Here is a 24,116-nt window from a genome sequence, read left to right as displayed (position 1 = left end):
GGTCGGACGTGCCCTAAACACCTCCCTAGGAAGGCGTTCGTGTGGCATCCTGACTAGATGCCCGAACCACCTCATCTGGCTCGTCTCGATGTGGAGGAGCAGCGGCTTTACTCTGAGTTCTTCCCGGATGACAGAGCTTCTCACCCCATCTCTAAGTGAGAGCCCCGCCACCCGGCGAAGGAAACTCATTTCAGCCGCTTGTACCCGTGATCTTGTCCTTTTGGTCTTAACGAAAAGCTCATGACCATAGGTGAGTATGGGATCGTAGATCAGTTCCTTCTTCACAACGGATCAATACAGCATCCGCATTACTGAAGACGCTGCACCGATCTGCATGTGGATCTCACGATCCACTCTTCCCTCACTCGTGAACAAGACTACTAGGTACTTGAACACCTCCACTTGGGGCAAGATCTCCACCCCAACTTGCAAATGGCACTCCACTCTTTCCCGGGCGAGAATCATGGATGTGAAGTGAAGTGAATTATATTTATATAGCGCTTTTCTCAAGTGACTCAAAGCGCTTTACATAGTGAAACCCAATATCTAAGTTACATTTAAACCAGTGTGGGTGGCACTGGGAGCAGGTGGGTAAAGTGTCTTGCCCAAGGACACAACGGCAATAACTAGGGTGGTACAAGCGTGAATCGAACCTGCAACCTTCAAGTTGCTGGCACGGCCACTCTACCAACCGAGCTATGCCGGACTTGGAGGTGCTGATTCTCATCCTAGTCGCTGCACACTCGGCTGCGGACCGATCCAGTGAGAGCTAAAGATCCTGGCCAGATGAAGCCAACCGTACCACATCATTTGCAAAAAGCAGAGACCTAATCCTGTAATTATGTGGGTGTCGAAATGTGTTTTTGTTTTGTTTACCCATGCATAGTGCTATCGTATGCGTGCAATATGTACTATTTCATGTTAAATTTTTGGTATTTCGTTGTTTAATTTGTAGCTGTATGTAGAAATGTTGCCACTGAAGAGGCAGCTGGTTACATGAGCTCTGTGCCCCTTTTAATGTATTTTGTCATTTCTTTGATGTTTCCTTCTTTTTTTTAATGTGATGTTACCTTATGTTTTGTGGAACATTTTTTCTGCACCGCAACCACATCATTCCTCTGTTGTGGGATGAATGAGGTGTATCCAATCCTATATGGGTGTAGCATGGATGCAAACTAAAAAGTGTTTAATATATATGTTTGGAGGATATTGGTTGAGTTTTAATGGTAATTCAAAGTTGAAATGCGAAAACGTCTTTTTCAATGCATTTTATTGGCTCCTCGTCGTTGCAGCAACAAGAGATACTCAGTAACAGAGTACGAAAACAATGATGTATACTGTAGAAAATATGCTTATACTGAAATATGTCAAAAGACGTTATAACAAAACATGGAGCTCAAATGTTTTAAAAGCCTTGTTGTATGTGTGTGTCTTGAAGAGATGCTGTACATTTTCTGTAAAGATGAAGTAAAAAATAAACAAAAAAAAACATTTCAATGTGAGTCACGGTATACTTCTCCCAAAGACGACGTTTGAATCCACTGCACAGTCAGTATTTGGAAGGCACTTTGCAACAAACCAAAAGCAGAGAGCCAAACAACAACAAAAAAGTACAGATTTTACATTCTAGTACCAATGTGAATTAAGCTCATTTCACTTTGTCCTCCAAGAACAACAAAAAGCCCTAATGGCGTGACAAAATAAACAAAACAAAAGCAAAATTAACATATATTAAGAAAGATCGAACACAACAGAAAAAGCAACAAAAATGGTTTTACACGTCCACCAGTGACACACTGCTCCAATAATTAGATATATTTATAAGATGGTATATACACTTAATACAATTCACTATAGAACCATAAATAATATAGAAACTGTAATTAAAACAAAAGATCACACACTCCAGAGTTGCATCAGGAACATTTTGTCAAGTCGGACTTTTGTTGATAAATATCCCCAAAAATTGCATCCCGTGAGGTTCCACGATACAATACAGTAGAAAACACTCATTTTTAATCTTCAGGGAATGTCACACAGGTAGCTAACGTGCGTCTATGATTGGTCCCTTGGATTACATCCGTTTTCTAATCACTGCCCCTTTCATGCAGACACGCCCAAAATAGCTTTAACAGCAGCTCTGACAGAACCCGTCAAAGCTGTCTATGGCGGTACTTTTGTATGCTACACCTATTGTTGGATTTGATCTTTCTGACGAAAATTCTGCACCATTTTCCGTATACCATCTCGGTTATTGTTGCCGGCAACATTGCGTGAAACAAACTAGTCTGTTTGCCTGTGGAATGAAGTTCCCAAACAAATAATCCCTCGCATTGGTGATTTAAGTATCTGTAATTTTTTTTTCAAACTGAATACGATTGCAAATATTCTACCATTGGGCAAAGAAAGTTGGGAATGCCAGGACTTTGATAACGAAGGTGAGAAACACTGGTGACTTTAATTAGGTACTTGTACCAAATTAAAAAATGAGTCATTTGCATTGAACTCTCCTTCCATTCTCTGCTTATCGCCATCTCCGCCAACTGAAATATTCAAAAAGGTAAAAGTGAAAAGTTCAAAAGAGCAGGCCGATCGTAGCATTACAAGATGGTTGCTAATTTTGCTTAGTACTTCATTGTGGGAAATCGGGCCTGGCGGAGGCCTGCGGTCTGAGTGCTTTTCTAGTTTACGTCATTTCTTATGAGGAAAATTGCTTTGGTTTTTGAAAGATTCTGTTTTCGTCTGACGTTTCGGAACGCCATACAAAATTAAATTGAGGTACCGCATTAAAGCCGTAACAGCAAGAGCAGGTGCGGGAAAGTCTCACCTTGGTCCCACTTTTCTGCTGCCATCAGACTTTGTCTTAACTTATTCTGTTACGGCAAAAAGAGGGAACGAAGCCTGGCAGCATCGAATGGACGATTTTTGTGTGTTCTGCATAAAAAGCCACAGGTGAATAAATGCCGGGCTAACAGTCAGAGGGCCGATTTTGCAGCATTTCTGTGTGAAAGGGGCTCAACAACCACACACACGCATTCCTAAACATAACTTAGAACAAGAGCTTCAAAATGTACACAAACAAAAGTGCACCCAAGAGCAGGGGCATAAATAAGTTAATAAAATAGAATCTACATTCATAAAATATATCCTGATCATCAAGCTGATCTTGGTCCTCGTTTGGGGAACGTGCAGGGATGGGGAACATTGTCATCGTTTGAAAACACAAGAATGGGGAACAATTATGATTTAGGTCAATTATGGATAGGGAACATTGTCAATGTTTAGGGAAAAGCATTGCCATTAGGAAAATTAAAAATGTTTGTGTTCAAGCTGATCGTCGGCTATCCTCTCCATCGCAACTATGAACAAAGAATCGATGATTGATGATTCTGACAAGCCAGAATGTGGTGGAAAAGAAAAAAAAAAGAAAAAAGTGCCTCTTAACTTTCGTCTGTCGGTTGCTTGCACTTCCTTAGCGACTAAAGCAAAATGTGAAAGGTGTTTGCTTGCATTCAAAACTTTTAAAGCGTCCTGTCGGTGAAAGTAACATAAATAAATCAAGCCCCACCCACTGTCCTGAAGGCCAAGACGATTGGCGCAACAGTAACGGATGCATGCGTGTACTCGTCACATGTGCAGGAATATGTGAAAGTCAAATAACAAAAACAACTGAAGACTCATCGTATGCTCCATGTCTTCTTCTTCCTATATAAAGATAATTACAACAGCGTGTATGCACTTTCCATACTCTGAAAAAGTAGAAAAAGTAGGAATCATATGGCAGTCTGACAAAAATGCACACATTGAGCAAGAGAAGTAGTCTTGAGGCAAAGACAGCACAATCTGGCTTTGCAGACAAGGCGCCTCACTTCCCTCCAAAGTGCACTCCGCTTTGACCCGCTTCCACGTCCACCAGTGACGAGGCGAAAGCCGACTGTACTATCTGGAAGCCGAAGGACTCAAGCAGAGACATGCTCTGCTGAGGCGAGAAGGGGGCCAGGTCGCTTAAACTGGACCCTGAGCCCGCCTGAGCCTTCGGGGTTTTGTGTACTCTGTGCTGGTGTTTTTTGAGGTAGGACTTGGTGCGGAAGGCCTGACCACAAATGGCGCAGGTGAACTTCTTCTCGGGGTCCGTCTTGGCTTTGGGACCCTCAGGAGAGCCCATGCCACCTGAAGATGTTCCGTTGCAGGCTGGCGAATGCATGTCCAGCTCCAGCCTGTCCGACTTGTCTGGGGATTTCAGTTCATCACTGTTGGACAGGTCCCCGAATGAAGGATCCGATTCTTCCGAATCCAGATGAGGACACTTGCCGGCGTTTTCCTGCCCGTCTGAGATAGAAACGGGTAGTGGGGATGAGAGGACAGAGAGAAAACGAAGGAAGGAAAATGATATATCAGGACAAGTTGGTTATTTAACAAAGTTTAAAGCCTGGTCTCCACAAAGCAGTATGGTTCTGTTCATTTCCATACGGTTTTTGTTTATGTGCTCTTCAATGATCAAACCTCTGACTCAAACATTTTAAATTTTAATCTCCCCAGTTGCAGTTTGCTTTTGGGGGGGTGTAGCTAGATGGTCTGCTAGTTGGCATCCTATGAGGGTAAATGGGCAATTTTCACCTTCAAGGTACAATGGTACCTTGGTTTTTGTACACTGCACATTTTGTAGGATTTGGTTTTCAGCGAACATTTTGACCAAAATTTTGCCCCGGTTTTCTTAGTGTCTTGGTTGACTGACATTGTCTTTCCCATACATTGACTCCACCACAAATAAATTTAGGGCCGTCATAAGTTGTTACAATTTAATGTAAGAAGAACAATATACAGTACAGGTCAAAAGTTTGGATACTTTCTCATTCACAACACAACTGATGGTCCCAACCCCATTGATAAAGCAAGAATTTCCACTAATCAATCCTGATCAGGCACACCTGTGAAGTGAAAACCATGTCAGGTGACTACCTCTTGAAGCTCATCGAGAGAATGCCAAGAGTGTGCAAAGCAGTAATCAGAGCAAAGGGTGGCTATTTTGAAGAAACTAGAATATAAAACATGTTTTTAGTTATTTCACCTTTTTTGGTGAAGTACATACCTCCACATGTGTTTATTCATAGTTTTGATACCTTCAGTGACAATCTACAATGTAAATAGTCATGAAAATGAAGAAAACACATTGAATGGGAAGGTGTGTCCAAACTTTTGGCCTGTACTGTATGTGGATACTAATAAGTATTGAACACAGATTTGTCCTAAAAAATATGCATACATTTTGTTTTAGCTTCAAAAACTAATTGCATCATAGTAATATACGAATATTATACAAATTATTTGATATTTTCACACAGCACCAGCCATTAACCTGACTCTCGCCAGATCCTTTTAGTTCGCTGAGCTCCACACAAGAATCTGAGCTCGATGGCAATGCATACTCCTTCAGGATAGCAAAATATAATGAACCAATCAGGATCGCCGGGCGGGATTTCATACAGTAGAAGTGACGTAGCACCAAAGCAACTGATTGAAACAGCAATGGCGGCACGCAGCGAGGAGTCGTGTGCTGACATGGATTCCGCTCTTGCAACTGTTTTGCGACATCGATCGTCTACTGACATTGCTGCGTTGTTTCAGTAAAAACGTTCTCTAACTTTTCGCTCTGTCGTTATCCCAGCGTCGCTCCTATCATCGTCACGGGTTGATTTGGATGTGAGTGGTTGAAGTAGCACGTCAGTCAAGTTAACTGACAAGTGGTTTATCTAATCACATACAATTATTTTTTTTTACAAGGCCCCGCCTTCTGAAATACATCCCCTATTGAGAAGTCCCAGATCCTTGTGTGGAGCTCAGCAAACTACAAGGATTTGGCGAGAGTCAGGGTACCAGCCATACCCCCACCACCACAAATAGATTGTCATTTGCAACACTGTTTTGCTCGTAATAAACAAGCCTGTTTGCCCACGTATCATTCTGCAAAATCCAACACCCAAACAAAGAATCCACACGTTGGTGACGTGTTAGCCTGAAGTCATTCTCCCTCATTTCCATTATCATTCATTGACATAACCGCTGACTCTGTAGTTCTTTGCTTTTATTTTTTGAGTACGACTGCAAAATACTCCATAATACATTCTATTCATTCATTCTATTAATACATTCTATTCATCATTTACCTTTATTTTACATTATTCTCTATTAAAATGTGTTTTCATAAATATTGTGTTTTGGTTTTTTTATTGGAAAATATGGTACGAATACATCTCATTAACCATTTCATTGAATGAATATTTTTTTAAATCTTTAACATCAAAACTATACCCGACAATATGTGGAGCACCATTTTCAATCACCAAAACACTTCAACTACGGAAAGTAAGTTTGGGTGATAAAACGTGATAGATACAAAATTGATATCAATAAAAATAAGTTCCATAAAATGATCAATAAATGTATTTTCTTCTTTGTTGGAAAAAAATGATGTTGCGAAGCAAGATTGGTTGTATGAGCAAAGGCACATGCTCTCTGCAAACCGAGCAACACAGGAAAGGATCACTGATCAGTGGCAGTATCACGCCAACAGCCAATCGGGTAACAGTATCAACAATCAAGATTGGTTACGTCATCTTGTTTTCTCCTGGTTAATTCTTGAGTGAGAAGAGAGACTAAATATGACTGCTGCAGAGAGCAACAAAATTGTCAATAAAAAAGGAAATATCACGTCGACGGTATAGCAGATTCTTTGACTTTATAAAACAGACCGTAGTCAGACCAATTTGGTCTGTAAGTTATGCAAGATGCGTGTCCCCACCATGACTGGTAATAGCCTTTAGAGCAGTGGTTCTCAACCTTTTTTCAGTGATGTACCTTGTGAACATTTTTTTAATTCAAGTACCCCCTAATCGGAGCAAAGCATTTTTGGTTGAAAGAAAGAGATAAAGAAGTGAAATACAGCACTATGTCATCAGTTTCTGATTTATTAAATGTGTAACATATTGCTCATTTGTATGGGTCTTTCTTGAACTATTTGGAAATAAAGATATAAAAATAACTAAAAACGTGTTGAAAAATAAACAAGTGATTCAGTTATAAATAAATATTTCTACACACAGTAATCATCAACTTAAATGCCCTCTTTGGGGATTGTAATAGAGATCCATCTGGATTCATGAACTTAATTCTAAACATTTCTTCACAAAAAAAAAATCTTCAACATCAATATTTATGGAACATGTCCACAAAAAAATCTAGCTGTCAATACCAAATATTGCATTTTTATATTTTTTTTCACAGTTTATGAACTTACATTCATATTTTGTTGAAGTATTATTCAATAAATATATTTATAATTATAAAAGATTTTTGAATTGTTGCTGTTGGGGGTACGCATACCCTCATTTGAGAACCACTGCTTTAGAGCACAGCTCTAACTAAAAATCCGCAAAATACTTTTCAGGTTCGTCTTTGCTTACATTTTCACACTTTGCACTGTTTAGCTACACTTTATCAAGCATTTCTTACACATTCCTTAATTTTGCACCTTAATTTCAAAAGGTTATTGTTAAGTGTTTAATGGGATTTTAGAATGTAGTTTACATTGAGTATTTTCCATGGTTGTGTTGACATTTCCTTTCCTTTCGACCTTGATAGCTGAGGGGATTATAATCAGAGGATGGTTATAATTTAAAGAAACATGTTTACAGAACCACAACCACGAGACAAGTGTGACGGGTATACATGGATCAAGTATTACAGAAAAGTTATATTTTATTAGATTGTGGGTGTTTTTTTACCCTTTTGAATTTATGTTTCGGTGTGTTTGTTGCATTTTTGTTGCGTTTTCTTGATTGTGCAACATGTCAATCGAGAAAATGTTCTGACAAGTAAAAGTAGCGACTTTCTTATGTTCTTGATATTCAGTGTTTTACTGTTCATAGTTAACATTGTAAATCCTGCGTTCTTCATTTCATGTCCTTTTCGGGTGTCTGATCCAGTTTTTGAGGTGGTCTGTCCCAACGCGTTTTTTTTTAACATTCTATCAAACATTGTCTGAGTGTTTTGGCATTGCTAACTCATTCACCCGAAGACACAGGATCATGATAAACTGGGGTTTCAGTATGTTGCACAATGATAGTTTGAAAGTCACACTGTTCACAGAACTGAATGAATAAACTGTGTCAGATCATGACAACCGGACTGTACCTCTTCGAACTGAGAACATGTGTATAAACCCCGTTTCCATATGAGTTGGGAAATTATGTTAGATGTAAATATAAACAGAATACAATGATTTGCAAATCCTTATCAACCCGTATTCAATTGAATGCACTACAAAGACAACATATTTGAGGTTCAAACTCAAACTTTATCTTTCTTTTGCAAATAATAATCAACTAAGAATTTCATGGCTGCAACACGTGCCAAAGTAGTTGGGAAAGGACATGTTCACCACTGTGTTACATCACAGTTTCTTTTAACAACACTCAATAAACGTTTGGGAACTGGAGGAAACTAATTGTTGAAGCTTTGAAAGTGGAATTCTTTCCTATTCTTGTTGTATGTAGAGCTTCAGTCGTTCAACAGTCCGGGGTCTCCGCTGTCGTATTTCACGCTTCATAATGCATCACACATTTTCGATGGGAGACAGGTCTGGACTGCAAGCGAACCAGGAAAGTACCTGCAATCTTTTTTACGAAACCACGCTGTTGTAACACGTGCTGAATGTGACTTGGCATTGTCTGGCTGAAATAAGCAGGGGCGTCCATGAAAAAGACGGCGCTTAGATGAAAGCATAAGTTGTCCCAATACCTGTATGTACCTTCCAGCATTAATGGTGCCTTCACGGATGAGTAAATTACCCATGCCTTGGGCACTAATTCAACCCCATACCATCACAGATGCTGGCTTTTGAACTTTGCGTCGATACCAGTCTGGATGGTTTGCTTCCCCTTTGGTCTGGATGACACAATGTCAAATATTTCCAAAAACAATTTGAAATGTGGACTCATCAGACCACAGAACACTTTTCCACTTTGCATCAGTCCATCTTAGATGATCTCGGGCCCAGAGAAGCCGGTGGCGTTTCTGGATGTTGTTGATAAATGCCTTTTGCTCTGCATAGTAGAGCTTTAACTTGCACTTACAGATGTAGCGACAAACTGTATTTAGTGACAGTGGTTTTCTGAAGTGTTCCTGAGCCCATGTGGTGATATCCTTTAGAGATTTATGTCGGTTTTTGATACAGTGCCGTCTGAGGGATTGAAGGTCACGGTCTTTCAATGTTGGTTTCCTGCCATGCCACTTAAGTGGAGTGGTTTCTCCAGATTCTTTTAACCTTTTGATGAGATTATGGACCGTAGATGTTGAAATCACTAAATTTCTTGCAATTGCACATTGAGAAACATTGTCCTTAAACTGGGCTTCACGGTGGCAGAGGGGTTAGTGCGTCTGCCTCACAATACGAAGGACCCTGCAGTCCTGGGTTCAAATCCAGGCTCGGGATCTTTCTGTGTGGAGTTTGCATGTTCTCCCCGTGAATGCGTGGGTTCCCTCCGGGTACTCCGGTTTCCTCCAAAGACATGCACCTGGGGATAGGTTGATTGGCAACACTAAATTGGCCCTAGTGTGTGAACGTGAGTGTGAATGTTGTCTGTCTATCTGTGTTGGCCCTGCGATGAGGTGGAGACTTGTCCAGGGTGTACCCCGCCTTCCGCCCGATTGTAGCTGAGATAGGCGCCAGCGCCCCCCGCGACCCCAAAAGGGAATAAGCGATAGAAAATGGATGGATGATGTCCTTAAACTGTTTGACTATTTGCTCACACAGTTGTGGACAAAGGGGTGTACTTTGCCCCATCCTTTCTTGTGAAAGACTGACCATTTTTTGGGAAGCTGTTTTGTACCCAATCATGGCACCCACCTGTTCCCAATTAGTCTGCACACCTGTGGGATGTTCCAAATAAGTTTTTGATGAGCATTCCCCAACTTTATCAGTATTTATTGCCACTTTTCCCAACTTCCTTGTCACGTGTTGCTGGCATCAAATTCTAAAGTTAATGATTATTTGCAAAAAAAAAAAAGTTTATCAGTTTGAACATCAAATATGTTGTCTTTGTAGCATATTCAATTGAATATGGGTTGAAAATGATTTGCAAATCATTGTATTCCGTTTATATTTACATCTAACACAATTTCCCAACTCATATGGAAACGGGGTTTGTAGATATGACTGCTACAAATGCTACATTCACAAATAATAAAGCCCATTTTGCCCGCAGTCGACTAACATTGTTGGTATAGGCCATCACTTACTGTGTTCATGCCCCACCCATCTCCTGCTGTACTGTACTGACCTGCAGCAGGCCCGTGGACGGGAAAAGCAGGCACCCCACCAGAGCGACACTCCCAGAAATACAGAGCCCCGCCTGGCCTCCCTACAAACAGTTCGGGCTGCTGGCCCAAGACTGGAGGGCAAGGCTGTGGGAGGAGTGGATGTCCGTGAAAGCGAGCCCCCGCTTCAGGCGAGGAGAATACCAGCTGTCGACTGGCGTCTACCAATAGCACCCAACCAAGAAGAGGAAGGATAGACAGAAGAGGCCAGCAGACACAACACAAACGCAGTTACCTTCCGAAGTGTTGTAAACACAACATGCTCAACAGAGAACTCAAAGGTTTCTCTTCCCAAACACAGCTCAAGCTTCCTGGGATCATCAAGCAACCACTCAAGTAAGCCACATAACTGCCATCATTCTGGACTTGAAATGGAATCGTAATGATAATCACATCCCATACTAAAGATGCACATTCCAGAAGCATGCTTTTGTACGTGCTCATTGACACAACCATGGATTACTCTTTTAACATGGACCCAGAGCTACAGTATTTGACAAAAGTCAGTTCCTCAACTTCCACCAACCATTTTGATTACAATATATATATTTTTTTAATGAGACAATACAATCTTCGTGTGGATATATGGTAAGAGTAGTCATATCGATATATATTTACTACCCATTGAAAATGAGTCAGCACACAAACATCATTGTTTGGCAACACAAGTGAGTAACAAGATTAAGAGTCAAACATGGTGGTGACAGCATCATGGTCTTTGATGCCCTCACACATGATAAAAAGGAGTCCAAACACACCTCCAAGATGACAAGTGCCTTGTTGAAGATGACAGAGTAGACATGTGTCTTCTCAGCACCTGAACGCAATTGAGCACCAGTGGGGCATCCTTAAGAGCAAGGTGAAACATCCACCAGCGATGTCATCATGGAGAAGTGCAAAAAGGTCAAATTCCATGTCTAAGAAGATTAAAGCAGTAGTAGAGAACAATGGTACTTACAGTGCATCTGGAAAGTATTCACAGTGCTTCACTATTCCCACATTTCGTTATGTCACAGCCTTGTTCCAAAATGGAATACATTCATTTTTGTCCTCAATATTCTATACACAATACTCCACAATGACAATATGAAAAAATGTTTAGATTTTTTTGCAAATGTATTCAATATAAAAACTAAGAAAACACATGTAGATAAGTATTCAAAAAGTGAGATCCGGGGCATGCTGTTTTAACCAATCATCCTTGAAACGTTCCAACAGATTAATTGGAGTCTACTTTGGTAACTTCAGTTGTTTATACATGATTTGGAAAGGCACACACTTGTCTATGCTGTATATACAGTCACACATTTGACAATGCATGGCATAGCACAAACCATGAAAGAAGTCAAAGGAATTTTCTGTGGACCTCCGAGACAGGATTGTCTCGAGGCACAAAATCTGGGGAAGGGTACAGAAAAATATCTGCTGCATTGAAAGACTCAATGAGCACAGTGGCCTCCATCATCTGTAATTGGAAGAAGTTTGGAATTGGGCCACTTCCTAGAGCTGGTCGGCCCTCTAAACTGGGTAATCAGGGGAGAAAGGCCATAGTTAGAAAGGTAATTAAGAACCGGATGGTCACGCTGTCAGAGCTACAGCATTCCTCTGTGAAGAAAGTAGAATCTTGCCGAAGGACAACCATCTGTGCACCAATCCACCAATCAGGCCTTTATGGTCAAGTGGCCAGATGGAAACCAATCCATCCATCCATTTTCTACCGCTTATTCCCTTTGGGCTCGCGGGGGGCACTGGTGCCTATCTCAGCTACAATCCGGCGGAAGACGGTGTACACCCTGGACAAGTCGCCATCTCATCGCAGGGCCAACACATATAAACAGACAATATTCACACTCACATTCACACACTAGGGTCAATTTAGTGTTGCCAATCAACCTATCCCCAGGTGCATGTCTTTGGAAGTGGGAGGAAGCCGGAGTACCCGGAGGGAACCCATGCATTCACGGGGAGGACATGAAAACTCCACACAGAAAGATCCCGAGCCCGGGATTGAACACCAGACCTTCGTATTATGAAGCAGACGCACTAACCCCTCTTCCACCGCAAAGCCCCAGAAGGAAACCATTCCTCTAATAAAGTTTGCCAAAATGCACCAGAAAGACTCAGACAATGAGAAACAAAGTTCTGTGGTCTAACGAGACAAAGACTGAACTCTTTGGCGTGAATGCCAGGTGTCATATTTGGAAGAAACCAGGCACCACTCATCATCAGGCAAATACCATTCGTTACAGTAAAAAATGGTGTGGTAGAATCATGCTGTGGGGACGTTTATCAGCGCCAGGAATTGGAAGACTAGTTAGGATAGAGGAAAATATGAATGTAGCAATGTACAGAGACATACTGGATGAAAACCTGCTCCAGAGCGCTTTTGAACTCAAACTTGGGTGACGGTTAATCGTTCAGTGGGACAATGACACTAAGCACACAGCCAAAATATCAAAGCCCAAACTTGAATCCCATTGAACATCTCTGGCGAGATCAAAATATGGCTGAGCACCGACACTTCCCATGCAACCTGATGGTGCTTGAGAGGTGTTGCAAAGAGTAATCGGCCACACTGCCCAAAGATAGATGTGCCAAACTTGTGGCATTGTATTCAAAAAGAATTAAGGCTGTAATTGCTGCTTAAAGTGCATCAACGAAGTATTAAGCAAAGGCTGTGAATATGTACATGTGATTTCTTCGTATTGTAATTTTAATACATTTGCAATAATCTCTTAAAAAACAAAAAAAGGCAGTTTCCACATTGTCAATAGAGTATTGTGTGCAGAATTTTGAGACCAAAAATTAATTGTTTTTATTTTGGAATAAGGCTGAAACCTAACAAAATGTGTAAAAAGTGAATCACTGTGAATACTTTACGGATATTGAACTGCTCACACCAAATACATTATTTGGAGATGTTCACTGTGAGGTATTCACTTGTGTTGGCAGATAATAACGGCTGCATGTTGAGGACAGTAAAAGGTACGTTGCTTTCCAATCCGTACAGCAAATACTCCAACTTATATCCAAGTTTAATTTGTATAGTATTGCCTAGGGATGAGGAACTTTCACATTGGAATCGATTCGGTGCCAATTCCTGGTACCAGGGTATCGATACGTTCCTCTAAAGTACCCATTTTCAGTACATTTTTGTGTGTTCGTGTGTTAACACATGTTAATTATTTTCAAAATTCAATATGTATTTTTATCTAGCACTCAGTCATACAATCCAGTTATCTGTTTTTTTTCCTTTGTCTCATTTGCAGGTTCTATACTGTATCATTATTTAGTAGACTTCGGATGCAGTTTCAATTCCAGGACTTTAAATGCCAGTAGTGTATAGATTACGGTGTGTTGCCTGAGCCAGGAAGTAGTCTTTGCTATCAAGTAGAATGTGCCAATCTCGTCTTATGTTGAGCCCTAAAAAGTGTTTACAGTATGTAAGTATTGTACCATACTACACACCAGCAGATTGTATCGTGCATCTTAGCTGTAGTTTTCATGACCTAATTTGGAGGTGTTGAAATCGTAATGAAAAATCGCACATGCTAATCTTCAGTATGTAGCATATCCAATATAAATTACCATCATTAGCATTTAGAAAAGTGGAGGCCTACTGTAGTTTAAGCACCTTCTTCTTTCTTTGTTTGTTTGTTTGCATAGAAAAGTGTACTATTATCTGCAGTTAATCCAGCTGGATCCGCTCTGAGTGCTTGACTGAGTGTTTTCTGGCCAAATGCTTGAGCTAGCGCCGAGTTTGCAGCCAGATGTAACGTCATGTGCAACAAAGGTATCAAAATATGGCACCGTACTTTAATTGGTACCTGGTAGTACCGACAGACTTCGGTCTGAATTCTGTGCAAACCTCTGGTATTGTCTTTTTGAGGAGAAACGGTTGCCAAAGTGTGAGGGCTGCACTTACTTTTTGTGCGATGATGCATGCGCAAACAAGCCATTTCTTATACACTGTGCCTCACAGGTAACCATCTCTTTGCTGTCAGTTCTTTGAGCTCTCAATCATTCAATGGAAAATGCAGTATAGCCAAACATACTACAATGTGCATTGTGGACAATCTGGCAATGGACCAGCCAAGCAGGACAAACCATACGCAGCCATGGCCATGCCGGACGAACACACACACATACACACCAAAACTCCCCACATTATTATTGTTAATATTAGAAATCCATTTCCACCGCAAGGTGCAAATTGCTGCATTAACTACAGAAACATCTACCAGTAATCTGCCCAAAGGTCTGTGACACCTCTAATTGATGTAGGACAGAGTGTTCCCCAATACACGCACACAGTGAAGGACAAGCTCAGAGTAACAGAGCCTTGTATTTAACAAAGATGCAGAAGCACATTTTGAGATTTACAGATAAAAACAGCGCAGACAGTGAAAGAAGCCAGAGACACGAATGTTTTGTGATGGGCCGGGCGGCTGCTTGCCTTCCACTGAGCAATGGTGTCCCAAGTGGTAAGGGGTGCCGTTTTGCATCTGAAGTTCCCCGCTTGGCTCAGGGAAGGTGTGCAATGGGGCAGAGAGGGGCAGTGGAGAGCCATGATGTGTTTTCGTATGCACCTTAAGGTAGGAGGCAGTGGAGAAACCTGCGACCGAGAAGAGCACAAACAAGGCAGACGTTTGCAAACTCTGAGGCCTTGACAGGGCGCGGAGTCAACGGAGACTGGATATGACCAGCTCATATGACCTGCTGTGTTTTGAGCAGAATGACACTAGTAATGGAGTAGATACACCATCTGAGAATGTAAAATACGTGTTTTTTTTAAACAATGCAGACACGGGTCATCCTTGCTACACAAGTTCAATACTTAGTACAAAACAACAAAGAAAAAAAAGGTATTATGTTGTTCAGGAGTTTGCATAACAGCTCACTTGGCTCAAATGACATTTTCCCACATAGTCAAAACAATAAGTGTAGACAGGACATTTAACGGTAACTGTTTCCAGGAAGAATATAGCCATAAATTTGCATAAAGCCGTCACGCATGATACCACGCAGGACCCCAGCTCATTGCACGTGCCCTCAACATACTTTACTTTAGTGAGCATTACAAGGATTAAACTTTTAAGTGTATTACCTTTAAATAAAATGAACCAACCCACTCATGGTAAGGGCCAGTAAAATGTATAACATAGAACCCTGCAGTGTTCTAAGCCCCTTCCACTCAGCCTGTTTACGTTGACATTTTCCTGGCATTTTTCAGTGTTGCTGTTATATATAAATAAACGGAATTAATGTACCTTCAACATTGCGCTTACACTCGGTTCTGCGTTAAAGGTAAAAGTAGATAAACGCGGTCTTCTGGTGAGACTTCTGAGCAATCACTGTGTGAAAGGGGCTTTAAATGAAGTCATGACAAAAGCAATTATGCGTCACATTCCAAGCATAGTCTGTTTTGCAAGCTTTTCAGAATCGCCATACTGCATCTGAGCGACTGAGTTACCTTTGTTGCAAATTCCGCAGTAGTTGTGCATTCCTTCGCTGTGTTTCTTGAGGTGGTCTGTCATGTAGGCCGCTCGGAGGAACTTGCCGCAAACTTTGCAGGGAATTTTGTCCTCGTGACATGCGAGGTGTGACCTGAGGCGATCTCTTGTTGCAAAAGAGGCATTACAAATCTGCAAGCAAGGAAACAAGTCAAGTTGCATGTCTTAAACTAATTTAGTCCATCACTTATAGTTAAGTAAACCTGCAGATCACCTGGCACTTGTGGGGTCTCTCTGTTGTGTGGACTTGCTTGATATGCCCGTTAAGGTGGTCTGGTCTGGAGGTCAAATCATATATATTATTTGTAATCTCTGTTCCAACAACACAACAACTGTAAATTGTAGCTGTTTGCCACCGGTCAGATGCTATAACACATGAAAGTATTGTGTATGGAACAAACGTCTGTTTTTTTTGTTTTTTTGACTTGATGGATTTTGTCCTTCTATTAATTTATTCAAAGAGTTGGCAGTTACAACAAAACCAAATTGCCCTGAATTAAGAAATTGTCTTAGAGAATCACAATCTTAATTCCAAGCAAGAAAATGTGGTTCACATTTTTTGCAGAAACGTGCAGTCCTTACAACAATAAATCGTATTGCAAGACAAAAACATTTCTAAATGGTAAAATGGTAAATATATATGTATATGTATAGCGCTTTTCTACCCCTTTTTAAGCAGCCCAAAGCGCTTTGACAGTATTTCCACATTCACCCGTTCACACACACATTCACACACTGATGGCGGGAGCTGCCATGCAAAGACACAATGGACGTGACTAGGATGGTAGAAGGTGGGGATTGAACCAGTAACCCTCAGATTGCTGGCACGACCACTCTCCCAACTTCGCCACAACGTCCATTTCTGACAGTGTTAATCAAAACAAAGTGTTAAGTGTGTAAGGGCTTACTTTTTCATATGGCTCTTGTATTGGATTAGCAGTGTTTTCCATACATTTATTTTATTGATTTCATTTTTCTTTTTAGATTTTGCGATAAGGAAAGATAACACTTCACCTTCCAGTTGATAATTGTGTTGCCATTTCGTTGCAATTATGTTTCACAAAACATTGACTGTTACCGTATTTTTCGGACTATAAGTCACAGTTTTTTTTCATAGTTTGGCCGGGGGTGCGACATACACTCCGGAGCGACTTATGTGTTAAATTATTAAAACATTACCGTAAAATATCAAATAATATTATTTATCTCATTCGCGGAAGAGACGAACAAAATGTCAGCAATTGTCACACACACGTCAGCAATCGTCACATACACGTCAGCTAATAAGAATTCGACGGGGGAGGGTCATGGCAGAAGTGCATTGTGGGTCATAGAATGCTAACTGCTATATGCTACTGCCGTAAGATATCGGCGGGGGAGGGTCATGGCAGAAGTGCATTGTGGGTCATAGAATGCTAACTGCTATATGCTACTGCCGTAGCTAATAAAATGGATCATTTCATCGTTGACGGTAACTTATAAAAACTGAGAAGTGCTGAACAAAAATTGGACCGAAAAGGAAATCACGTACTGCAGATTACAATCTGGACGTAGTGAAATATGCAGCAGAAAACAACAAGAGGAAGCGGTGCATACCTTTGAAGTTGGCAGAGTTGTTTAGAAGCGACATCGAGGAAGAAGATTTCATCGGATTTATTGATTAGGAGTGACAGGTTGTTTGGTAAACGTATAGCATGTTCTATATGTTTTAGTTATTTGAATGACTCTTACCCTAATATGTTACGTTAACATACCAGGCTCCTTCTCAGTTGGTTATTTATGCATCATATAATGTACACTTATTGAGCCTGTTTACTATTCTTTATATATTTCAAATTGTCTTTCAAATGTGTTGGACTTTATCAAATAAATTTCCCCCAAAAAATGCGACTTATAGTCATTCCAGTGCGACGTATATATGTTTTTTTCCTTGTTTATTATGCATTTTCGGCCGGTGCGACGTATACTCCGGAGAGATTTATAATCCGAAAAATAGGATATTTGTTTTGGAGTTTGAAGGCTGGCTAGTCAGCATGCTGCACAGAGCATTAGATTGGCCTAGTAGTATAAAGTTAGCAGTCAGCATTAGTTTTCACACTCCTTGGTGGAGAGATGTGTAACTAGAAATACATTTACCGTTTTATATCAATTATTTTCAGCTAAAATCTAATTTGGTAAACGTGTGTACAAGTTGTAAACATTCAAGAGGCTAATTTTCATTAGCCTGCTAATAGGTTTCTCCATTGTATGTTAGCATTGGGCTAATGGCATAAAAGCCATTTCATCCCTTATAGTTGCGTTGCTTTTTTCAGTTTTCAACTAAATGTGTTCTTGATTTAATATGATATTGCATGTATGTTTAGTTCATGTGCACATTAAAAATACTTTTGAGAGCTTAATTTCACAGTAATGTTATTGTGGAGATTGGAAGTTGGCAGACCCGTCAGCGATCCTGTTCTACCACCCTGTAATGTTTGTCTGCTCTTGAATGGGACTCTGCTGAAAATCTTAATTTCCCTTTGGGGATTAATAAAATACTTCTGATTCGGATTAGTAAACAACTTCAAGTTGTAACTTTTTTCATCTCTAATTTGTAGGACTTTACCTATCTGCCAAACTAAAATCCAACATTTACAAAGGGCAGAATAATAGGTAAAATAAACCAGGGGTGTGCAAATTGGAGCCTGTGCTACATAGTAATAAAATAGGAAGCATCCATCCTTACATTTTCTACAGCGTGTGCCTCTTGTAGTTGCGGGGGTGCTGGAGCCTATAACAGCTGTACTCGGGCGAAAGGCGGTGTACACAATGGACAAATCGCCAAAATAATAGAAAAATATTTTTTAAAAAATGCTATAACGAGAAAAATATATGTTGATACTAGTAACTTGGGAGGTGCCTTCCGCCCGAGTGCAGCTGAGATAGGCTCTAGCGACCCCACACGACCCCAAAAAAGTGACAAGCGGTAGGAAATGGATGGATGGTACATTGGTAGGATTCAATTGATACCACTATCGATATTCCTTATCGATATGATATAAATCGATACTTTTCTTGAACATTTCTTGAATACTGAAAATAGGGGCAAAACAGGTTTCTTCTTGTTAATTAAACCTGAAATGTAGGTTGCACTTTCCATCCATCCATTTTCTACCGCCTATACCTTTCAGGATCGCGGGGGGTGCTGCACTTTATTCCCAAAAAATTAAATGCATTGGCCATTAATTGTTGTTTACATTAATTTTTATATCCATAACAATAGTGGTTAGAGTGTCCGCCCTGAGATCGGTAGGTTGTGAGTTCAAACCCAAGTCATACCAAAGACTATAAAAATGGGACCAATTACCACCCTGCTTGGCACTCAGCATCAAGGGTTGGAATTGGGGGTTAATTCACCGAAAATGATTCCCGGGCGCGGCACCCCACTGCTCCCCTTACCTCCCAGGGGGTGATCAAGGGGATGGGTCAAATGCAGAAGACACATTTTACCACACCTAGTGTGTGTGTGAAAATCATTGGTACTTTAACTTCAACTTATTCATACCTAATTCCCTTACAAGAAGAATCAAGAATATAGGAGACTTCAGATGCAGTGTCCAGTATGTATTTCTAGGTCAAACTGGTTGAATGTATGGCTAAAACATTACTGAATCGATTTCACCTAACTGATTTGTTTCGGATCTTATCGTCCGTTGTAAATAAACAAATATTGCCCCTGAATTGTATATAGGCAACCACAAATTAGGATTCCAATTGAATCAATGTTAAAACTAATTGCTACACCCCTATCAACTGTTTTTTGATAAACTCACTGAACTACGATACTTCTCATTTACTGGAAAAGCAAGCTTGTGCACATTTATTCACTAACTTGCATATACAACATTTGAAAACACACCCAGTTGTTAATTTATCATTAAATATGAGGTATAGCGTCTGAACTGACAAGTTATATAAATTCCAAGATTTTAGGTGATCCAAGATGGCGCCACCATAGTGGCTGCTGGTTGTAGGAGCTCTGGGCTTTTGTCCTGTTGTGTTTATGATGTTTCCCTCTTGTTTCTGTGTTCTTTGCCTTTTGGCGATTTTGGGACAGCCCCAACCATGGATGGCACTTTTGTGGTGCTTTTAATGTACTTTTGGATTTACTTGTGGAAGCATTTTGGCCATTGCTATGTTGGCTCCCGATACCAGCTGCTGGCTCTCTGCCACACCAGAATCTGTGTGGAGACCGGAAGAGATGTGGAGGAAAAGACGCGGATGTGGCGCTCGCGTTGAGCGTCGAGATGGACGAGCTTCACAGAGCCCTGACTAAATGAGCATGTATTGGACACTTTGGTGTTCCCGGCTAATTCTCGCTCATCTGCACGCACTGGACATTGGCCGAGAGCGAGTGGGCTGTGTGTCTTGGTTGCTTTGTTGGGTCTGTTACTGTCATTGGCTGTGTGGCCTCAACCCATGCAGACGATGGTGTGGAGCATTGCTGAGGCCACCGTGGTGTACAGTAACCTGACTCAAGGGCATTGCAAACTCCTTCAAGATAGCAAAAAATAATGAACCAATTAGGATCGCCGGGCGGGATTTTATAGATGTGACATAGTGCCAAAGCAACTGTTTGATACAAGCAACAATGGTGGCACGCAGCGAGCAGTCGTGTGCTGACATTGATTCTGCATATCTTCTATGCACAAACAACATCGATCGTATACTGACATTGCTGCGTTGTTTCAGTAAAAGTTCTCTAACTTTTCGCTCTGTCGTTATCCAATATGTCGGCTGTTCTGTTTTGGATTTCGCCAGCGTCGCTCTCATCAGCGTCACGGGTTGATTTGGATGCAAGTGGTTGAAGGAACACGTCATTCAAGATAACGGACAAGTGGTTGGTCCAATCACATACAATAATTTTTTTTTACAAGGCCCGGCCTTCTGAAATACATCTCCTATTGAGAAGTCCCAGATCCTTTTATGGAGCTTGGCGAACTACAAGGATCTGGCGAAAGTCAGGTAAGGTGTACAGTAGGTGGGTGTTGAAATGGTGTTTTTGTTTTGGTTGGTTGTTTGGTCTATGCATGGTGGAAACATAGTACACAAATATATATTATCCATTGCTTGTTTTTTTGTTTGTTTTACTTATAAAGCTGTATGTAGAAATTGCTATGCTGAAGTAGCAGCCGGTTGCATTAGCTCTGTACTATTTTATGGTATTTTGTGTCCTTTGATGTTTCCCTCTTGTTTCCAAGGTTTTTTTTCCCCCTTATTCTTTTTTAACTTTTTGGACCCTTTGATGAGCAACTCAAATCACCTGTTAAAAAGCCATGGGTCATTAAAAATACCTAGCCAAAAATGGATATTTGCCAACCCTCCCGCATTTTCCGGGAGACTCCTGAAATTCAGCGCCTCTCCCGAAAACCTCCCGAAATTCAGGCGGAGCTGGAGGCCACGCCCCCATAGTTCCATGAGGACCTGAGTGACGTGTCTGAGAGCGTGTCTGCCCAATGACATTATAACTGTAAAATGATCGCGGGCGAGTTCTTTGTTTCTTATGTGGGTTTATTGTTAGGCAGTTTCATTAACATCCTCCCAGCGCATTAACCACACACAACAACAACAGTCACGTTTCGTCTAACACTCTACCGTAAGGCAGTTCGTCTGCCGTAAACAGGATGTGACACTCTTAAACAGGACAATACTGCCATCTACTGTACATGATGCACCACAACACCTCCAGGCAACTTCAACCCTTTAATCCTCCTCCATTCACATCCCATCACCCCGGATTGTAAATAACCTAATGTAAATAGTATTTCTAATGTATATACTTGTTCTTATGTTATGTGAACTCACTATGTTCTCTGCTGACTGTACATATCCTACTAAGTCACACCTACACTGTTTCAATGTCCATTTCTCTGTTGGTGCAATTGTTGATGACTGAAGTACTGATATCAACCAAAGCTCCTCATCCTCAGCCCCCGGATTGTAAATAATTCAATGTATATACTATGATGATTAACTTGTGTGGTGACTGTATTATGCTGATAGTATATATTTGTACCATGAATTGATTAAGGTGGACCCTGACTTAAAAAAGTTGAAAAACGTATTGCGGTGTTACCCTTTAGTGGTGAATTGTACGGAATATCTACTGTACTGTGCAATCTACTAATAAAAGTTTCAATCAATCAATCATGCATTTGTGACAATAACATCTACTTTAGAAAGTGCAATGCACAACTGCGCACACAACAGCTGTAAATATAGTACTACCCTCTTAACCACGCCCCTGCCCCCAAAAATGGCACTTTGGAAAGGCTGAGATTGGTAAATGAATGTGTTTTATGTTGTAGATTCGACTTCCAAACCTGCAGGGGTCAGTGCAGACTTTTAAAGCGGCTACGACTGAGAACACTGAAGAAGCGGTTTGAGAGGTTGAAACCAAAACAAAACTGAAGACATACAACTATAGATTTCTGGTGGTATATATGCCAATATAACAGACGATGTAGCAACATATGTCACTACACACACACACTAAATTAACATTTAACATGAAGAGAATGTGAATCAGTAGAGCAACAGCACATCCCAGATTAATAATGTCGGAACCTGAACAACACAATCGCAACAACAAAGACGTCACAATATTAAGTACGACTCACCTGGAAAAGCCTTTGCCGCAACTTTGACACACGTAGGGCTTCCCCACAGAGCCGTCGTGGGAGCGCACGTGATAAGACATCCTGTCTTTGCGTTTGAAGCGGAGTCCGCACACATGACAGGCGTAGGGCTTCTCCCCGGAGTGCGACAGCTTATGTCGGTTCAGGTGGTAAACGTCGCGGAAGACTTTACCGCAAATGTCACAGCCTACGTGCCGCCGCGTCCTCTCCCTCTTGCGACCGCCGTCGAGGGTCAGGTCTCCGGGGAAATGCTCCCCATTCTCCCGGTCCAGCAGCGCCATGTTGCCGGGCGTCGAGCGACCCCCGATGGTCGCTCCGTGTTGGGCTTCGTGGTTCTTCAGACGGGAGGCTTCGGTGAAAGCTTTGCCACAAGCCCCGCACGGAAAGAGGACAATGTCTTTCTGGGTGTTGTAGTTCAAGTGGACGGGCTCCTCTGACCCGCCCGCTTTCTTGGGTCTCCCCCTGCCCCGCTTGGTGCCGTGATGAAAGGAACCTCCCGTTGCTTCGCTCGGCACTTCGTCCACTTGCTGGAGGATATGCATCGATCCCTCCGCGGCGTCGTCCAAGAGCGGACCCCCATCAACCGGGCCATTGTTGGCGAAGCTCTGCCCGTTCATTAAGTCCTCCTGCTGGGCCACGGTGAAGCCCGGTTCCGTGGATCCAACGGCCTGGAAGAGGCTGGCATTCCCTCCCCTTGACGCCGGGACGAGAATCTGCACATTGGATTGTTTGATGACCTCCTGGCAGATCTCGATGACGGAGCGCATCAGCAGAAACTTGGCAGCCGTCATGAGTTCAGGGAAGCTCTCCAGCCGCACCACAATCCTCGACGTGTACGCGAAGTCTAATATTTCTTTAAAAACTTTCGGGCTGATTGTGTGCATCTCCAGCTCCCTGGCGCCGCCGCTGCCGCCACCGAAGACCGACTCGAAGTACTCGCTGCACGCCGCCAGCACCGCCTTGTGAGCGGGGAAGCTCTCCTCGCCCACGCGCAGGATCACGTCGCAGAACCTGCCTCCATCTTTCCTCTGGACGTTGAGGTTGTGTAGCATCTCGGCGCTGTGCTTGCTCACCTGATAGGTGTACGAAGAAGTCCAAGACGGCTCCGCTGCTTTCTCCATGCCGAATTCATCCACCGGCGAAGTGTCGTGAGCGACCGCGGCGGGAGAAAGGACGGTAGCGAGTGGAGGCGAGCAGTCGGTGGCCGATAAGCTAGCTACAAAGCGCCGCGCTCCTTAACGTTTAAATGCTAGCGTTACAGCAGGCTAAAGATGGCAGCCCCCCTGCTTCCTGTCAACTTTGAACCCGGGTTTCTTCACGGCTGGGGGTCGATATTTTTGTCTAAAAGACTCTGAAAGGCTCACTTTGGGCCGATGGTTTTTATTTTACGCTTCCACATAAAAAGGAAGTAATTACGGTGTGTTTTAAAAAAAAACGTTAGAAAATGTGAATGCGCGGGTCTCCTCTTCCTGTTGTGACACAAACCCTCCCCCAACAACTTCTGCTCGACAATCGACATGCCGGCCTGGCAGCTCTTCAATTGGCTCCAGGT

At 41.9% G+C, this 24,116-nt stretch overlaps 1 protein-coding gene across 3 annotated transcripts; it reads right to left on the bottom strand.

Annotated features, from left to right (window-relative positions):
* Window positions 1–1,253: 1,253 nt before the first annotated feature.
* patz1 (POZ/BTB and AT hook containing zinc finger 1) lies at window positions 1,254–24,116 on the bottom strand. 3 transcript variants are annotated; one of them, XM_061874392.1, is made up of 6 exons: window positions 22,547–24,116; window positions 16,102–16,165; window positions 15,848–16,019; window positions 14,831–14,989; window positions 10,338–10,535; window positions 1,254–4,329 (listed from the first exon to the last, which is right to left on the bottom strand). In XM_061874392.1, the coding sequence occupies exons 1-6, from the start codon at window positions 23,683–23,685 to the stop codon at window positions 3,866–3,868; spliced, it is 2,196 nt and encodes a 731-aa protein (XP_061730376.1). In that variant the 5' UTR covers window positions 23,686–24,116; the 3' UTR covers window positions 1,254–3,865. The 3 variants fall into 3 exon arrangements, with proteins under 3 accessions (XP_061730376.1, XP_061730374.1, XP_061730375.1); XM_061874390.1 differs by lacking the exon at window positions 10,338–10,535 and having other exon boundaries at window positions 22,547–24,115; XM_061874391.1 differs by lacking the exons at window positions 10,338–10,535; window positions 14,831–14,989 and having other exon boundaries at window positions 22,547–24,114.

This window comes from Nerophis ophidion, linkage group LG16 (assembly GCF_033978795.1).
Source record: "Nerophis ophidion isolate RoL-2023_Sa linkage group LG16, RoL_Noph_v1.0, whole genome shotgun sequence".
In the NCBI taxonomy this organism is placed as follows: domain Eukaryota; kingdom Metazoa; phylum Chordata; class Actinopteri; order Syngnathiformes; family Syngnathidae; genus Nerophis; species Nerophis ophidion.
Note: the sequence above shows the minus strand (reverse complement) of the source record. Positions and strands in the feature narration are given on the sequence as shown.

Bases quoted from the DNA above. Each gene is read 5' to 3' on its own strand.
- patz1 (XM_061874392.1), bottom strand. From the start codon at position 23,685: ATGGAGAAAGCAGCGGAGCCGTCTTGGACTTCTTCGTACACCTATCAG. The intron at 10,536-14,830 runs GCAAGCAGCCGC...TGCTATTGGTAG, and splicing joins ACACCATTGCTCAGTGGAAG to ACGCCAGTCGACAGCTGGTA. The intron at 4,330-10,337 runs GTCAGTACAGTA...TTTCTATCTCAG, and splicing joins CGTCCACGGGCCTGCTGCAG to ACGGGCAGGAAAACGCCGGC.